The sequence below is a fragment of the Belonocnema kinseyi genome, chromosome 7, assembly GCF_010883055.1.
Source record: "Belonocnema kinseyi isolate 2016_QV_RU_SX_M_011 chromosome 7, B_treatae_v1, whole genome shotgun sequence".
In the NCBI taxonomy this organism is placed as follows: Eukaryota; Metazoa; Arthropoda; class Insecta; order Hymenoptera; family Cynipidae; genus Belonocnema; species Belonocnema kinseyi.
Window position 1 is genome coordinate 105,909,602 of NC_046663.1, and position 19,459 is coordinate 105,929,060.

The following is a 19,459-nucleotide window of genomic DNA, read 5'->3' on the forward strand; positions in this document are numbered from 1 at the left end:
AACATATATTATATGAATTTTTTAATTTCAAAAAATGAAAATAATTGTAATTGTAATAATTTTTTTAAAGTCCATTTATACTTAAACTTATCGCTATAAACTTAAAATCCTTAGTTATGAATACTATTTCACTATCTCTCCCAATTTTGAAGAAACATTTTCCCTCGCAATTTACGATTTTATTTTATTTATTTTACAGTGAAGAACGCTCAAGAAAACATTTAAGCGCACTAGGAAAGTGTAAATACCAGCTGCCGCATTTGTCGCTGTTTAACGTTGGCCTCATTATGATTGCGTTGTGATTTGTCAACCTAGGATGAGATCACGAGAAAGGTTACAGCAACAGAAACTGGAGTTAACCGGAAATTTCCTTTCACATGAACCGCTTCAAACTCTTTAAAGGATTTAATTTAAAAGTCCCAATAAGACTAGCCACACTAAAATCTTTAATAAAATTAATGAATTCGATTTTTTTGTAGGTTTTAAGTTGTCTGTCTGTTCTTAATTTGATTAATTTTTGCATGAACTCTTTTTGCGATTAAAATTTTCTGAAGCATTATAATTTACATGACTGCTAATATGAAATTAACTGTATGTAAGCAACGGGGCATCTTTCCAATATTTACTGACGAAAGAATCGGTTCTTAAAAATTTGATCGAATAAAAATAAAGATTCAGTTCTTACGTATTATATTAATTTCGAAACTGTATAAAATGTCAAGCTACAAACCAAAAATGATTACAATAGCTTTCTGACAAGTACATAAAATCAAAAATTTATAATAAAACAAAAACAAAAAATATAAATGATTTTAATTTTACTAAAATTATTGAAACAATGACTCTTGATCAGAAAGCTACTGTATATTCTGATTAATTCTGATGATCAGAATAAAAGTATTGTTTTATATCGCTATGTAAATAAAACCTGCAATAATGAATATAAAAGAGAAAAAATGAAGAAAGAGAATTTCAATATTTTTATACAATAGTAACCTTTATTGAAAACCGGTAGGGTCTCTTTTCCTTAAATGCAGTGATTCATCATTTTTCGTCAATTTATTCCAATTTTTTATAACAAATTTACAAAAACTTAATGTTCTAACGGATGTGAATTCTAATTATTTATAATTACTGACGGCAGGAATTAAAAATAGTCAATATTAAGAAAATTAATATTGAAATGGAATCAAGAGTCATTGGAAGATGCTGACTTAATGTTAACTAATTGTATATAGACCAGGTGCTCATTATGAAGTGTCCATAGTTTGATCCGCTGAAAAAAAACGTCTGATAAGTCCGATGAGTGCATTTCCGTATTTTGTATTTGTAATTTTAATGTTAACGTAGAATAGAGACGACCAGAGTATATTTAAGCAGTAAATGTTCAAATAAAGGGAAACTTGTCAAACTTGATTGCATTTTTTATTCAATATGAAGTCAGTTACTTACGTAATTCGTTGAACATGAAGTCATCTTGATATTCCTTTAAGAACTGCGTCGACCTTCTTTCGTCTAGAAACAGAGAATATACCCGCTTTACGTCTTCAATTCCTACCTGCAACAACAAAAAATTGTCTAATTAGTACCTTCTTTACAGTTTTTTATTCACATTAAACTAGTTTGACGACGATTGTAGATATGACCTCGGTGCTTTTTCTTTTTCGACTGACGAGAGAGGCAGTGGTAATAAGTTGAATGGCGTATCTCAGAGAAGTTTCCAAAGCAATACGAGTAAGAACTGTTAATGCGTCGTCACTCATCTCGCAATCCTCTTCCTCGCATCTGATTTTCAAAATTTCCTTCAATTCCTTTTCCTCGTAAGGACACGTAGGAACAATAATCATCCGGTCGAGCAAATCGATGGGTATTCCATGAGGGCTTTTGTAGTTTGTTCCTCTAATCCTCGTAATTCCTGCGAATCAAATATAAAACTGTTTCAAGTTTTAAATCACTAAACTTTTAATCCTTCCAACATTGCAATTTTCTTAAAATATTATTTGAACATCCCTTTTGCAGGGTGGCGATTCGAGGGACGATTTTGAATTCCCGGTCATTTCCCAACTTTTCTCGGTCAAGTTGTTCAATTTTCCTGGTCAACTAAAAGTAAGATATTCATATTTGCCGCAAAATGCTTAGATTTATTTTAATTCATGACGTTCATTCTAAACATCCTGGAACACAACATAATAAAAAATTGTAAAATGTTTTTCTTATAATGTAAAAAGAGTATGGAGTCAATGGATGGCTCCTATAAGCTATAAAAACAATATATACGGGTAGCAAAGCGGGTGTAAGGGTGAATGGGAAATTGAGTGACTGTTTCGATATTATTCAAAAAGTTATACAAGGATACGTTATGTCTTCATGGTTATTTATATTATTTATGGACAAGTGTTTAAGAATGGCTCTTTTCGACGAAGAGTATGTGGATCTCGAAATAGTAAGGGTACGTGGGTTAGCGTTCGCAGATGATAAGGTTGTTATGGCAGAGTCAATCGAAGACTTACAAAGAATGTTGAATAAACTAGATGCAAGCACGAAGAGCATGGGCCTCAAAATTAACGCAAATAAAACAAAAACTATGGTGTTCGAAGAAAAGAGTGAGAAAACACTATGCAATATTTTATTAAATAACGAGAGAATTGAACAAGTTGCCAAGATCGTATACCTTGGTAGCTTATTTACCAGGGAAGATAGACGAGGAATTAGATAGACGAATAAATAAAGGTAAGAAGGTTATTGGTAGAGCAGGTCCCCTTATCAGAAGTAAAAATATATCAAAGCTAAAATGGCAATACATAATTCTATATTTGTACCGACTGTACTATACGGTAGCGAGACATGGACTTATCAAGAAAAAGATAAGAGTAAAATTAACGCAATTGACATGAGATTCATGCGCATAATAAGCGGGAAATCTCTAATGGACAAAGTAAGTAACGAGATAATTCTAAAAGAATGTGGTGCAGAAGAGACGCTAGTAGACACATGGGAAAGAAATCGATTAAGATGGTTCGGACATGTTGAGAGAATGCCAAATTAACGACTAACGAAACAAGTGTATCAAGGTAAAGTAAATGGCATCGTGCCCAGAGGTAGACCACGGAAAGAATGGTTAGAATGTGTGAATGAGACCCTAGTTAGAAGAGACGTAAGAAGTCACAGAAACGCGAGAGCCTGCTTGGACATAAAAGAAGCTAGAGAAGTATGCCAGGACAGGAAAGTATGGCGGCAAATAGTTAACAAAAAGAGTGTCAGTACAGTGAATGACGCCTGAAACAAAAGACCTTGGCCTCTAATGGACTCAAGTGGGGAACCTTACATAACGACTTTGTGAGGATATTCACTTGGGGTGATTGCTAGAGAGATTGATCAGCAACCTGGGTCGGAGCAGTGTTGCGGAACGAACGTGTTATTTACATAAATAACACGAGAATTCTGGATCTATCTGAAAATTCTCTATCCCTTCCACACATTACTCCTTTCCCCCACCGAGTGAGTAACGCCTACCCCGAAAGGGAAATGGCTTAATGGTGTATATAAAGTAAAATTTACAAATCAGGCTCAAGGAATGTCACAGTCTTGAAATCATATGATAAGCGTCTTTTCTACATAATAAAAATAAAGCGGTCTTTTCTCGGATTTACACGGTAACATTGTTAAATTTTCTAGGTTAAGACAAGTGCATTAAATGATGGCTGCACTTGAACAAGTTAGTTTATTAACATTCCATACTAATTACTCCTGTATCACAAGCTGTTGAAGATTATATAATTTGGAAGATTAACCCTTAAATGACACACCTCCAAAAAATAACGTAGCTGACACTTGGGGTCTTTTCGACCCCAACGTTTTTAAACTGTTGTAAAAACTTTAATTTTTGATATTTCTGTTAAAAAGTTTTTTTTGGGTATTCTTTAATATCTCTTCTAAAGAATCAATCGGTATAGTAACTTAAATTTTATTTTTAACACTTTGAAAAACAATGAAAAATTCATGGAATATACGAATTTTTATATTCGTTGAAAAATGGTCTGGGGTCCAATGGACCCACAGTGTCATTTAAGGGTTAAAACAAAAAATCTCACGTAAGTATCTCAAAGTATATTCTTAATTTCTTGTAGCAATAAAAACAATAATAAATGATAATTTAAATAATGTGAACGGAGATATTCTAAAAAAATCTAAAATTCATAAACCGCAAATCAATAAATAAATGTGTAACTTAATAAAAAAAACTCATATATCCTGCGAAGGTAGATAAAGTAGAAATCACTTTTCTAAGTTGAACAAAATGATTAAAACAATGAAAACTTGAACAATTTTACTGCGAACAGAAATAAATGCCCGGGTTTTTAATTAAACTTCCGGTTTCCCGATCAAATAGCCACCATGCAGTCTTAGGGACCATCCATAAACTACGTTACCAATTAAAGGCAAATTTTGACTCCCCCCTCATTGACAACCATTGATTTTGTTCTAACACCCCCTCCCCCTGTATTGCCTATATTGTCTACGCCACCGTGTAGTGAACTATAAACTTCGGTAATAAATCAAAAATTAAAATAAAAAAGTGATTTTCAAAGTAGGTGTTGAAATGTGCCTAATTCAATTTTATGTGACAGTTCATCCGGGAATAATCAAACATTTAATTAGAAAAATAATAATTTTAAATGATGAAAAAAAAACGAATTTTCTACCAAATAGTTTATCTTTTTCATTTAATTATTGAAATTTCAAGACAAAATGACAACTTTTCTATACAAAAAAGTTGACTTATCAAATTAAAAATATGCACAGTGATCAAAAACCTAGTGGTTAAATTTTTAACGAAAGAGATAAATTTTTAAACAAAAAGATTAATTTTCTACCGAAAAAAAAACTAATTTTTAACAAAATTTAAGAATTCTCAATCAAAGAGTTGAATTTTCAACTAAAAAATATGCATTTTTAAATAAAAAGATTAACGTTTTACCGAAAAACGATTTTTTTAAATTCAAGTGAATTGTTGAGAAAGAGATTTGTTGAATTCTTGAGAAAGTAGTTTTACTTAAAAGTTTTACTTTAAAACTTTTAAAAAATGTTAAGAAAATTGATGAATTCTCAATCAAAAAGTTTAATTTTTTACTAAAAAAAGATTAATTTTTAACGAAAAAAGGGAATTTTAAAATAAAGATTAATTTTCTACCGGCAAAGACGAATCTTTAACCCCCTCGTTGGCAGAGAGAATTCGACAAAGTTCTCAAAATGGCAGGAAAATTTGTTGTCCTGAAATAATGTAATCTGGGGATTTTGGGATCGCTGAATCTAAATATGAAGTCAAAATTCAGAAATCTAAAATGGCGGATCCAATATTACGGACGAAAATACAAAAAACAGCTCGATTTCGACAAATATTGGTCCTTACGTGTTTTTGGGGTCGCTGAACCCGAAAGTAAAGTCAAAATTAAAAATTTTTAAATTGTGGACGAAAATATCCGCGGATTCAGCGACCCCAAAAACCACCGAGTAAGACTTTAATGCAACATCGGAGTAAGTTAAATAGGAAAAAAAAAGACTGACTCATTTTGCATCAATGCTACACAGGGCACGGAAAATTTTGACGCATTTGCAATGCCAACGAAGTGGTTAATAAAATTTCAAAATTCTCCACCAAAAGGTTGAATTTTCATCTAAAAACAAAAATTTGTAAACGAAAGGATTAATTTTCTACCAAAAAAGGGTTTTTTTTACCAAATTTAAGAATTCTTAAACAAAAAGTTGAATTTTTGAACAAAAAGATTAATCTATTACCAAAAAATATGAATTTTCCATAAAATTCCAGAATTTTTACCAAAGTTGAATTTAAAAAAAAAAAGATATTTTTTTAAGAGAGTAGTTCAACTTTAAAACCTAGTTAAATTTTAAACCAAAAAGATGAATTTTTAAACAAAAATATTAATTTACTACAAAAATAGATAAATCTTCAATAAAATTCAAGTATTTTCAATTAAAAAGTTGAATTTTCAAATAAAAAAGAAAAATTTTTAAACAAAACAAAATTAGTTTACTGCAAAAAATGACGAATTTAAGAAAAAATTCCAGATTTCTTGAACAACAAGATTAATTTAATACCAAAGACAAATTTTTAATCAAATTTAAGAGTCCTCGACCAAAACGTTGAGGTTTCATGTAAGAGCATAAATTTTTTAACGAAAAGATTATTTTTCTATCAAAAAAATTCATCATCTGGAAACGTTACCATATGAACTTTTAGAAAAAATTTCTCTAAATTTTGACAGGTTTTAATCTGTGTAAAATTACTTTGACTGGGACCTGCCCCCCCCCCCCCCCCCCCCCCCCCCCCCCCCCCTAAAGTGGTAACGTAGTTTATGGACGATCCCTTACCTCTATTCGTGGCCATAATAACAATAGGGGCCATTTCGTTTTCCAAGGCTCGGTTCAAAAATGAAAAACACTCCATGTCCAGCATGTGCACTTCGTCAATAAAGAGGACTCCTGGAACTATTTCAGCTTTTCCTTCCTCTCGCCATTCGCCAATTTTTGCATTTATTTGCTCTCGAACTTCCGATTTAATCTCTCCAGTGTCTCCAGAAAATAGCGCGAGGAATCCATGCGTTCTGCTATTTATAACATCCACTTCGTGAAGACTGACCGTGTGAACAACTTCTTTTCGCTTTTGCAATTCACCTTCTGGACACTGAACGAATCGCGTTTGGGATCCGGTTGCGTCGTAATCTCTAGCTCGAGTGAATGAACGACCGAGCCTGTTTATCTTCCCGGTCGCTTTGTCTATTGTTATAACATCTCCAGCTTGAACCTTAACAAAAAGATAACAAATATTAAAATGGGAATTAAACTTATACCCTAATGGCTTTGAAATCTTTTAAGATCCCCTGAATATTATTGCGAATTTCGTCAGTCTTTTGAAATCCCTTAAAATCCGTATTATCCCTTCGAATCTTTTGAAATATCATGAATCCCTTAAATATGATGAAATACCTTAAAATATTAAATATCCATATATATTTTTAGAAATCTCTCGGAATCTTCCTAATACCATTGCTATCACAAATACATTTTTAAAATCCTTGGCATTTTTTTTAATCTTACAAAATTCTTTAGAAGCCCTAAAACATGTGGAAATACCGTGAAATTTCTTCGAATACTTAAAAATATCCTAAACTCTTCTAAATACCTTTATAAAGTTCCTTAAATATTGGGAATGAAATCTCTTGTAATCTGAAAGAACTCGAATATTGCCCCGTAAAGCATCTTAAAACCTGTAATATCTTTCAAAATTTCTTAAAAAATGATTAAGTGTTTGAAATTCCATAAAATCTTATAAAGCCCACTGGAATTTTTTTAGAAGACCCTAAAAGCTTTGAAATCCCGTGAAATCGTTGAAATCCGCTGAAATATATTAAAAAGCCTTAAATTTTGTTCAAATTCTCTGAAATCTCGTGAAATTGTTACAACTTTTTTAAATTCCTTTCGAACCTTAGAAATTGCTAAAGGAGCGTACATAAATTGCGCAAGAATTATTTTTGGAATTTTAGATCCCTGTCCACTTCGTAAGACTGTAAAACTCCCTGAAGTTCCTCACAATTTTGTAAATGCCTTAAGATTTAATTCAAAATTTAATTAAATAGTTATCTTACGAAACCTCCTTTAAATCTTGTGAAATCCCATATAACATCTATAAATCATTCATATATTTAATATAAACAATATAACAAATGTATAATAGATTTCAAATGTTTTTAAATCTTTTATATCCTCCGAAACCCCATAAAATCCGTAGAAATCCCTTGAAATTTTATTCCATTTTATTTTGTCCCTAATGTATATGTAATACTCTAGAAATTCCCTAAAATCCTTAGTAATTCTTTGATATGTTTGATACCCTTTTAAAAGCCCTTGACATTTTTTAAATCTATATAGACCTGGGAGATCCTATAAAATCGCGTAGGTCTGATAAAACCTCCACAAATCCCTTGAAATTTAAAATCACGTAATTTGTCTTGAAATTTTTAATCTCTTGAAATTTCTTATAATCTCTAGAAATTTTCGGGACATTCCAAAATCCCTTAGAATCTTTTGAAAATTCAAAATAGCGCATGTTATTTTAGACAATCTATAAAAAAAAGTTTGGAAATACGTACAAAGTCAAAATAAAAAAAAAATAGTTTAAAATAGCTTTATCGTTAAAAAAAGTGTAAATAATGTGGTGAGCGTGAGCTGTTCTTAAGAATGATTAAAACTTAATATCATTAAATCAATATATTATTATTACTTTTTCTTTCATCAGACTGTCGATCATCTTATTTCCAAGATCGTAAATAGTCTCCATTTCTGTTGTCTTCAGGGTCAGTTTTCCTACTTTTGCGCCAACTCCTGTCGCGGGTCTGTCAACTTGAATCTCAACCACTTCTCCCTCGATTATCTCAGTTTCTTCTTTGATTCTGACACCGATAGATTTCCTGAAGGCTTGAGTCAAAGCCTCAGTTTTGCTCATTTCTAGGGAATAGATTTCTGAACCTGCCATCGACGTGAAAGGCGTGTCTTGTCCGAGAGCTTGAGCGAGACCCATGGCAATTGCAGTTTTCCCAGTGCCCGGTTGACCAGCTAAGAGAACTGCTCGTCCTGCTATTTTGCCATCTTTTATCATTTCCAGGACGACGCCTGTGGCTCGACGAGCCATAAGCTGACCAACCATTCCTTGCGATACCTGAAGGGAAAGAAAAACAATAATTTTACATCGAATTTGTTCAAAATTAGTTATTTAAAAAGTATTAAATGAGTGCCATTGAATTCACTTCTAGAGGACAAATATTTTTTATACTCACATGGCGAGGTTCTAAACTGTCGTCCAAGCCAAGACCTCTGATATGGGAATGAGCGCCGATTCGCTCAATTCTAGTGATCTCGCGGACTTCTTGAACTTTAGCTGCAGCGACAGACTAAACAAAATTGTTTATAAATGTCATTTAGTTTGTTTCAATTATTGTATTATCTTATAAATTCAGCCTTCCTAGGGATATTCCAAGATCAGAAAAATGATAACTTTGATTAAAACACCAAGAGGTAACTAAAATCATCAATCACGATATGTATGTTTTTCGAAATTAAACATTTTAAACATTTCCATTCATAATTTTCATTAAAAATCGTTCATTCTTGCAGTGGTCCACGTGGCATAATTTTTCAAATCTACTATCAATAATGTTCAATTTTGACGAATTTATCTTTTTGGACTTATTTATAATTCAAATATGTAATAGTTTTAAACACTTTCAACTTGAAAGTGTCAAATTTTATTAATTTAAATTTTGAAATATGTGTTGAATTCTGCAGTGTTTATCATGAAATAAATCAATGGTAAAAGGCTTACATTTTTAAATCAAAAAATTTGGACAGTTTCCTATGAAAGTGAATCGCAGGTATTTTCTGATAAAAATTATTACATGTTAATATACTCAGTGGCTATATAATTAGAAAAATGTATATATTGTGCTTTAAAATTTTTTGAATGTTTATATGAATCCAAGCTTATAGGTTCAATAATTCGATAATATTGGATAATCAGAAAGATTGTTTACTCTATACGATATTATATTTAAATTTTTCTTCTATCTCTGGTGTCTTGGAGAAACAGAATACGTCTAATTATTGAGGAATCATCTCCAGTACATTTATTATGTTTTGTTCGCTAACTCTTCATATAAGGAAATGCCTGTCTCGTCCATTTCAGTTCTTATTTAATTTGAATACAAATTTATTAATTCTACTTTAGCGGGGGCTATAAAGCCCTGGTCTTACTTACATTAAAAAATAATACAAATTAATAAAATTGCACTATTTGAACAAAATAAAAACTCAGATGAGCCAGACTGACGTGCCTTTATTTATTTTCAACCGTTTCCCAAAATTATATAAGTATTGAAAAAGTGTATGAATAACATAAACATTTGGGATATTTGCGCTGTTCCATTATTATTATGCATCTTTTAATTGACAAAAAATTACAGATTAATTTTCAAGAAAACCGTTTGATCGAAAACATGTTGCCATGTCAACACCCGTTTTACTCGTTATTTACATTTAATCATTAGAAATACATATTTTAAATTACGGAACAATGAGAGTCTACCCCTATTAATAATTCGTGAAAATAATTAACAATCAAAGATCAAAAAGCGAAAAAAAGGAAAAAATCAAAGTTATAAAGAGGTTAGGATGTCTAAAATAGAGCTTGTCGATTTTAATGATACGCAAGCCTCATATCCGAAGTTTGAATATATAAAACTATTTCTATTTTAATAATAGACATACAGTTGGATCACTTACCGCCATAATTCTCTTTTTTTTAAACGAATCTCATGAAAAATTAACACCGGTTTTGTTTCGTGTGCACCTTTTGCACGAAGCGTTGTTTTCCACGAAGTATTGCACACGCGCAATACTTAAGCGCGTGCGCAAGCCATGTTGTTCGCGCGAATCAGCGGTCTTTTTAAAAGTCGTACAAATGTATAAAAAAAGACAAGTTCGTTAAAACGTTAAAACAAGGTTATCTCTACTTGTTCTACAAATAAAAAATATTTCGGTTTAGGAATACTAATTGCTATATACTTCAATGTAAACTTATCTTGTTATTTTACAATACGTAGTTGAAATTTCATGAATTCAAAGTAATTTATTGTACCTTTTTTCTTTCACTTTTAGGATTTTCTGTATTTTTAATTGCTCTGTTGCAAAAATGAATTAAATTGACAACTAAAAATAATATATTTCATCTTTATATGTTCACGTAAATAAAATATTCAATTCTAACCTTTTAAAAGTAACACGTAACATATTTTTAAACTGTGTACGTAATTTTTTCCATTAAAGAAAATTCCTATATAGGTGCCTGTATAGGATACTCCCTAATAAGCTATCTAATAGTACCTCATGGAACTTAATGGTACATATATCTCTAGGTGCTCCTGGAGGACCAAAAAAACTTCTGCGCAGCCTTACGTGCTATAGAATACTACTGCGCATCTGGATATGGTCCCATACAGGAATATAAGATCCTATACAGGAACCTATATAGGATCCTTTATAGGATCCCATGTCATTTCCTATAGGTGAAACATATAGGTTCCTATGAAGGATCTCTTTACATGATCCTATGTATGTTCCTATATAGGAACCTATATAGGAAACTATATAGGAATTTTCAGTAGGGAGAATAAGCTTCCTCTCAATATTATTTAAATTAGCATATAAACCCAGATTTTAATGTTGCTCCATTCATAAAAGACAATTATTTGTGTAATTTTTTAGGGTGATTAAGTTATATACATCACGAGTAAAATTACTGAAAGAGTTGTGAGATCGTAGAGAAACACGCATAAGTTTCGTGCATCGTGAATCTTGACCCTGATTTTGAAACTCGAGAAATGATTGGTTCTCGAGCATCCGAGTGTCGCGACGTCACACGCACGATGCGTGTGGCCGGCCTCTATACACGTGCCTGACGTTGCTCAAAAATTCGTGAGACAAGAATATACAAGTCGAAAAGGCGCGATCCATTATCGCGGATCGCGGCAACATCTAGTGCCTGCTGCTTGCGGATAAATCAATGGAATTCATTTTCCTTGAAGAGGGTTTTCGTCTCTTGCACTTCCTTTTGGAGCAAGATCGTTGACCGGACCATCTTTGACTCATGTGACTGATGAGTTACTGAGTTGTGTTTGTGCCCTCGTCGTTTGACCTTTCCTAGTCAGCGTTGACCTTCACCAACCCTGCAGTGCCATCGTCATTCATCATTCATCAAAATACCATTCACGGATTCGTCGAGGATTCCTTGAACTTGAAAATTCGACCTTGCTCTAAAAAAGGTAAACAACCCTCTTAAAATATTCACCGAGAGGTGTTTAATTTTTATTTAAGATTTTTGTGTTTATTTCCTTGTTGAGAGCAGTCACAATAAACAAGATTTAGGAATTGTGACTGTAATCATCTTATTGAAATTTGACGTTTATTCCCCTTATCAGAGATGGTTCGAAATGATTGAATCATTTTGGAGCAAATCCAAAAATTTTGATGTTATTTGAGTGGAAGAGGATAAATTTTAAATTTGGGAAATTTCGGAATAGCACGCGGAAAAAATGTGACGTGTCAAATGGATGTGTGCCAGTAAATTTCGAACTATTGTAGTGCTCAGTCTTGAATAATATTCGGGTGAAGTTTGGTCATGAAATTATAATTCTGTATAAAGATTACATTTGTGGGTTGAATAATTATTAGTTGGATTTTATCAAGTATCTTAATTGTAAAGTCTCCCGAAAAATTGGAAATTTTCCTGAAAAATTGGAGGAGCTGGACTAATCATCTCGGAATTTCAGAACGACCAGCCAATCTTATGAAGAAAATTTGACTACTTATCCCGAATTTCAGGACAATGAAACAGTTCGTTTTAAAGAGCGTAAAATTTGTAGTCAAATTTCCGATATCAAATTTTCTAAGATAGAAAATTAAGGATTATGACTTTTTTAATTAGTAGAGCTGTCGAACTTTGTTTTGAAATTTATTTATTTATTTGGGGAAAAATTTATTTTGACCGAAACGTTTAACTAACATTTGTCTGTTTTTATTGTAAATGACGTTTCCAATCGACGACTGATTGAGTGATCTAACAAAAAAATTGATTTGTTTGAAAATGTTCAATTTTAAAGTTTTTAAATTTAAATCCTCTCAAAAAGTAAAATTTTGTTCTAAAAAGCTATTTAAGATTTGAAAGTAGTATAATAGAACTTAACATAGAATTTCGGGAACATAACGATTTATTTTTTAATTTCTCACAGCATGTCGAGATTTAGAGGAAAAATATATGCTCTCGTGGAACCATAAATATATCACGTTTTAGGACTTTTACTGATGTCGAGTTTTAATTGAAGAGAAAGTCTAAAGGATTTTTTTAACATCCTTATAGACTTCCTTGGCTTCAAACTCGACATGTAAAATTCTTAAAAAATTATTTTGTTTACTTTAAAAATTAAACTCATTCTTCAATACTAATCGGCACAATTGCTTATTTATTTCATTTATTTCAAGAAAAATTATTAAAAATAAACCAAGAATCTAGCGATATAATTTGAACAACACACTCTTAAATGTCTCCATTCAAATCAATCAATTTACATTTTGATTTATTCTCAATTATTTTCTGTAATTTAAATTTTTTTAATATTATAAAGATAATATTTAAGTAAAAGAGAAGTTCCATAAAATATATGTAAGCATAAAAGATGTTGGTAAAAATCGCAGGAAAACTAAGATGTCGAAGGAAAGAGCTTCGCGACGATTTTATCGTTTAGACAGTACAAATGATTTGCTAGGAAATATGGACCATGGTCTAATGGCCCAGATTGAAAATCGATGGAATTTTGAAGTCTCTTGGGAAGCTGCAAACAAAGGTAAAATAAATTTCAATAAAGAATAGGCTAATTTTTGAAAATGAAGATTGAAGTTTTTGGAGACTGTAAAAACTAATTTTCTTTTTTAAATTTCAGTTGGTGGGATTTACACCGTCATCAGATCAAAAGCCTTTGTTTCTACTGAAGAATTGGGCGATCAGTATATTTTAATTGGTCCTTACAAGGAAGCGTGTGCGAGAACGGAAGTTGAAGAAATGGATTTTCCTTCTAACAGTCCTTTAAACAAGGCAGTCCAAATTATGCGGGAAAAGGGATTTAAGGTAGAATTTATTATTGTTTATTCCGTCAAAATAAATGAGGAACTGTAGATTAACAATATAATTTTATAATTTAATAATATTGTTTCATAGTTTAAGTAATTTTTTTTAATTTTACATTATTAAATTGAATTACAATCGCTTGTTTGGTGGAATGTTTTTTCGAGGAAAATAAAGTTTGTTTCTTCGATTTAAAAAATACCGTATACATTTTTGAGTAATTAATCAATATTTTTGTCAGCTCTGCTTTGTCGGCAATTGTTAGAGAAACGAGTATTTTTTATAATGGGAAAGTGTTGTTGATTAAATCACCTTGGCAATAATATATTTAAGTGCGGCGACTGCTTACATGCGTCTGATCGGTAAAAAGCTGGCGATTTTCCAAGTTGCTAGACAATTTTGGTTCGGGGTCAGGTTCAACTATTGGAAGAACTATTGGTTTTAATAAAAATTAATAAATAATACAAAATATTACAAAATTTATGGCCCAATTCTGAGGTATTTGGTTGCTGTTTCTAAATAACATTTATAATTATAGGCTGAGGAAAGTAGAATTTTTATCTCAAAAATAAATATTAGTTTTTATATTTTTATTTGATGCCTAATTTCTAAACGTAATTTTTATTTTTCTGACAAATATTATTTGTTAATTCTTAAGCATCAAACAGCATATTACTTATTTCAGGTAGTAACAGGAACCTGGTTAGTAGATGGGAATCCTCAAGTAATCTTATTTGACATTGGAAGTGCAGCATGGAAATTGGATGATTATAAGGCGGAACTGTGGAACACGTGCCATCTCGGCATACCGCATCTAGATTCGGAAGCCAACGATGCAATTATTCTTGGCTACATGGTTTGCCAATTCATATCAGAATTCAAGTAAAGAAAAATTAATATTTTTAATTCTGATCCAGTATTTTACACTTTTTTAACGTCATTACTATTTCGAAAAAAATGTCAATGCTTTCTCGTACTTGGCCTCTAACGCCACTATTTCTTCACTTTTCATTCAAAAATATTTTTGAACTTTTTCGATGTTGGCTAAAATGACGTATAAAATATACGTCCTGCATGATAATTTATACAAAAATGCATGAAAAATATTTTTAATTTATATATTCTCCATTTCCTAAGCTTCGGATTGTACGATGTTTTCGATCATAAAATTTTGTAGGTGTCTGTCCGTATGTCTATGTATGGTTACCTGAATGTTGTAGCCACGCTAACATTTGAAAGATTTGTCCAGTCGAGTCCGCATTTCATACACTTCTGAAGGTCCCCACAACGAAGGTTAAGTTCGTTAATCAGACATTTCCAACCAAAATTAAAAAATTGAGATCATTTTCAAAATTTCAAAAAAAAATTTTTTTTTTAATTTTATAAATTTTTGTCAAAGTTTCTTAGAGATGGGTAAAGGACTTGCTAATTATCTAAACAAAATTAGAAAGGTTATATACTGTTAAAAAATTTGAAAATTTTCAAAAAATAGAGAAAAAATTTTTTCACAGATTCAAAAACTTCATTCAAAATTTTTACTATATACCAAATATATTTTAAAACTATTCTAGTCGAATTTTTCGATTAGCCCATAATTTAACAAATTAGAGCCTGTATAACCAAAGTGTTGAGCGCGAAGCGCAATTATATATATATATACTTAAAAAAAGGGAAAAGGATTAAACAACCAGAGCAGGGTCCTATTAGGATCAGGGAAAATAAAATGTGAACATTATTTTGCAATATCTGAATAAGCAGTACCAGACCAAGGTACACACAAAAAATTGTAATAGACATTTGATATAATAGTTTTTAACATACCATGTAGAAAATTTCGCATTGTGGTCTGTGCATAAATGTGGAGGGTAATACAAAGACCGAGCGCAAAAAGCGAGATAAATATATTATTGAGCGCGAAGCGCGAGAACCAATAGTCGCGCTTAACCTTGCGAGCAAATTTATTTAATATCGTTTAAAAATAAATTATATCAAAGTGAAATACAATCGAATCTGGATTTAGTATTTCCTAGAATTGACGCCGCGTGGTGGGAATGTGTATGATGAGCTGCGGGAGGATGTGCGCTGCTCACTCAGTCGTCACAAAATAGAGAGAGAAACGAAAGAGAAAAAAACAGGAGAGAGACAAAATAGCTTCGAGGCGCTGGATGTAATGTCACAGTCTGCCACAAAATTGACATTAAATCCAGGTTTGACTGTAGTTACAAATTTAATAATTCCCTGTTCTGCAATTCAAGACCTTAAAAGGGAGCTTTAGCGACTGTCGAGAAGATCACGGTCGTGAGACGTGGCCATAGGTGTGACTTCACGTAGTTATACTGGGAGCCGGTGTTCTTTGTAGATGGCAGTTGCCCCAGTAAGACCCTCCGATGGTCGTTTAACCCTTTTTTTAATATAAGTTTTTGGTGTCGTACTTAGAGGAAGGCCAGGAATGTGCAGATGGGACAATATAAACTGCTATCTAAAACTACACTGCAGAAGGCTGGTGACTTTCTCAGTGTACAACACAGAATAACTATGACTCTCTCGGTGTCTACACTCGCCCTCCATTAACCGAGGTTTTGCGGGACTGACGTTATAATTTTAACTCTCCACCCTGCGCCGACTAGCTACTTAATTTAGAAATGATTTCGACTCGTAAAATACATTTTCCGCATAAAGGTGGTAGTTGGGCGTACACCTTCGACAATGAATAACACAACATATAAAATAGCCTCGGAATTGACTGAAACTTTGATTGACGAAAGATATGCACACGGTAAATATAAAGTTAAAGTTTCAGACGCTGAATGAAGACTGGGTGTTTCGAATGCTAGAGAGATGAATTATCTTAAGGTAAAAGAAGTACGAGAAAGTATGCACGTAAGAAAGCTAGATGTTTTATGTGTATCTGAAACAAAGAAAAAGGGAATGCGACATTTGAAAAATGGAAAAATGGGATGTTTAAAGGTGGTCTGGAATTTTGGCCAGGAGTGAATCACATGATAGTCAAAGAGTCGGCTTATTTATGAATGGAAGAGCAAAGCAACATCTTAGGGACCAAGGATTTATATCTCTTATATTGTTGTGGGTTAGAGTGAAAGTAGGAATCAGAAGAATATTTATCATAATGTGCTACGTCCCAGTTGATCGTGAACCAAGCGAAATAAAAGGCATCTTTTCGGACACTTTATATGATACAATAATTACTGGCGATTATCGTGAAAGAATCATTTTACTAGGAAATATGAATGGATGGGTTGGCGTCCAAAGCCAGGGTAAAGCGAGGCTGCTAGGTAATTTTGGGGATCCAAAAACAAAGGATAACGGACAAAGTTTAGTTAGCTTACTTTTATAAAAGGGCTTATTTATTACAAATGCTTGGTTTAGGCATAAAATGATCCACATGTACACCTGGTGTAGATGAGGTAGCCACAGTATAATTGACTTCGTTGTTGCGGATGAAAGACTGAGAGAGCTAGTGAAAGATACAAATGTCATAAGGGGTTCGGAATGCAGTACTGATTATTACCTTCTTGTCTCCAAACTAAGCTTAGATCAGGGATGGAGAATAAAGGGAATGAAAACAACTAAACAAACGCGAATCAAGATTGATAATCTACAGAAGGTGTAACTGCGAATATATTTTCAAAATAGGGTACATGAACATATGGATGACGCAACTTGGAAGGCGCTAATAAACAATAAAGATACAGAGGGCGCATCGGCTATGATCGAGGATGTCATTGTTAGGAGTGCGACTGAAGTCTGTGGTACGGCGGTGGTATGAAGAATGTCTGCTGATGCATGTTGAATGATGAAATTCAAGCAGCCGGACAAGAAAGGCAAGACGCGTATAACAGAAAGTTGAACTACAAAGTCTTTAGCAATGAGGAAGGAAATAGACTTCAAAATGATTGCAGACACAAAAAGAGGAAAGTAAAATTGCTAGTCAAGGAAAGTAAACATAAAATTACAACAGAGGAAGAGAAGAAAATTCAAAGCGACTTTGTTGGAAGCAAGAAACTTTCATATATGGGCGTTTATGAAGGGAGGTAAAAGTACAGAGTTAGGCAGCATGAGAAATAGTAAGGGTGAAATGCTATATAATGCATACGAGATACTAGTGGCTTTGAGATTCTCTTCAAAGGCATTATTAGGAGGTCAAACTGTAGGGCGCTACAACTGCATACCTCACAGCGCGAATTGAGAAATTTATGTATCGAGATGGGAGAAGTTCCAGATGACTGGAAAAAGGCGATTATCGTCCCAACCTACAAAGGACAGGGAGATAAAAGAAGCTGCAAAAATTACGGATGTATCAGTTTATTAAGTATCGTAAGTAAAATGAAAACAGAAAAAGTTTAAGAGTAAAGGAAAAAGTTTTCTGTGCATTTGCTGACCTAGAAAAAGCATTTGAAAAGGTGGATAGAAGTCATGAAAGAGTATGGAGTCAATGGATTGCTCCTACTAGCAATAAAAAGCATATATGCTAGTAGCAAAGTGAGTGTAAGGATAAATGGTCAATGTGTTAGGCAAGGATGTTTTATGTCCTCATGGCTATTTATTATATTCGTGGACAAGTGTCTAAGACTGGCCCTCTTCGACAAAGAAAGTGTAGATCTCGGGACAGAGAGGAAACGTGGGTTAGCTTTTGCAGATGAAAAGGTTGTTATGCCGGGCTCAATCGAAGACTTGCAAAGTATGTTGAGAAAACTGAATACAAGCATGAAGAATATGGAACTCAAAATGAATGTGAATAAAACAAAAACTATGATGTTTAAAGGAAAGGGTGAGAAAATAATATGTAAAATTGTACTAAATGGTGAGAGAATAGAAGAAGTGATGATGTAGAGTATGGTAGGCGTATAAACGAGGATAAGTAGTTCATCGATAGAACAGGACCCACTATCAGAAGTAAAAAAATATTAATTAAAGCTAAAAACGCAATACATACTTTTATATTTATACAGACTGTGTTGTACGGTAGCGAGATTGGACCTGCCAAGAAAAGGATAAGACTAAAAATTAAAGCGATTACATAAAAATCCTGTGCAAGAGGTGTCGCAAAACACTGATGGACAAAGTGAGTATTCATATAATACTTAAAGAATGTGGTGTAGAAGAGACACTAATTGACATATGTCAAAGAAATTCGTTAAGATGGGTTGAGCATCTTGACAGAATGAAAGATGAACGAATGAAGAAACAAGTGTATGAAGGTAAAGTAAATGGCAGTGTGCCCAGGGGTAGACCGCGAAAAGAATAGCTAGAATGTGTGAATGGAAATCGAATCCGAAGAGACATAAGAAGCCATAGAAACACAGGGGCTTGCGTGAGAAAATGAATGGACATGAAGGACAAATAGTTTATAAGAAATGCATGAAGATGAGTGTCAGCAGAGTTAATGACAACTGAAACAAAATACCTTGTATACTAGTGGGACCGAATGGGGAGCTTTAAATAATGATTTTGTGAGGCTCTTCACCTAGGTCTTAGGGGTCATTGCTAGAGACATATTAATCAGCATCCTGGGTCGGAGCCCACACATTACTCTCCTCACCGAGTCAGTCACGCTTACCCCGAAAGGGATTTATGGCTTAATGGTATAATCAGCGACGTAGACAGGAGGGGTCTTGAGGGGGGAGAAAGCCCCCCCCCCGTAACTAAGTATTTTTATTATTCAATTTCCTTTTCCCCCATTCCTATTCTAAA

General features: G+C 32.9%; 3 protein-coding genes across 6 annotated transcripts in view; 2 read left to right on the forward strand and 1 right to left on the reverse strand.

The window, feature by feature from the left end:
• The window catches only part of LOC117176746, a 29,133-nt gene extending 27,719 nt beyond the window's left edge, over positions 1–1,414 (forward strand). The window contains exon 3 of the mRNA XM_033367021.1: positions 200–1,414. Coding sequence (XP_033222912.1) covers positions 200–225 — 26 coding nt within the window. The 3' untranslated portion in view covers positions 226–1,414. The remainder of the gene's footprint in view (positions 1–199) is intronic.
• LOC117176745 (ruvB-like 2) lies at positions 1,041–10,452 on the reverse strand. The gene is made up of 7 exons (XM_033367020.1): positions 10,354–10,452; positions 8,853–8,966; positions 8,300–8,734; positions 6,391–6,823; positions 1,647–1,915; positions 1,453–1,558; positions 1,041–1,276 (listed from the first exon to the last, which is right to left on the reverse strand). The coding sequence occupies exons 1-7, from the start codon at positions 10,357–10,359 to the stop codon at positions 1,251–1,253; spliced, it is 1,389 nt and encodes a 462-aa protein (XP_033222911.1). The 5' UTR covers positions 10,360–10,452; the 3' UTR covers positions 1,041–1,250.
• A 1,051-nt stretch (positions 10,453–11,503) lies between these two features.
• LOC117175990 (glycogen [starch] synthase) overlaps positions 11,504–19,459 on the forward strand; it is a 26,620-nt gene continuing 18,664 nt past the window's right edge. The window contains exons 1-4 of one of the 4 annotated variants that reach the window (XM_033365907.1): positions 11,504–11,891; positions 13,321–13,469; positions 13,566–13,750; positions 14,433–14,629. In XM_033365907.1, the coding sequence (XP_033221798.1) occupies positions 13,331–13,469; positions 13,566–13,750; positions 14,433–14,629 (521 nt within the window). In that variant the 5' untranslated portion in view covers positions 11,504–11,891; positions 13,321–13,330. The other 3 variants (XM_033365909.1, XM_033365906.1, XM_033365910.1) reach the window with 3 other exon arrangements.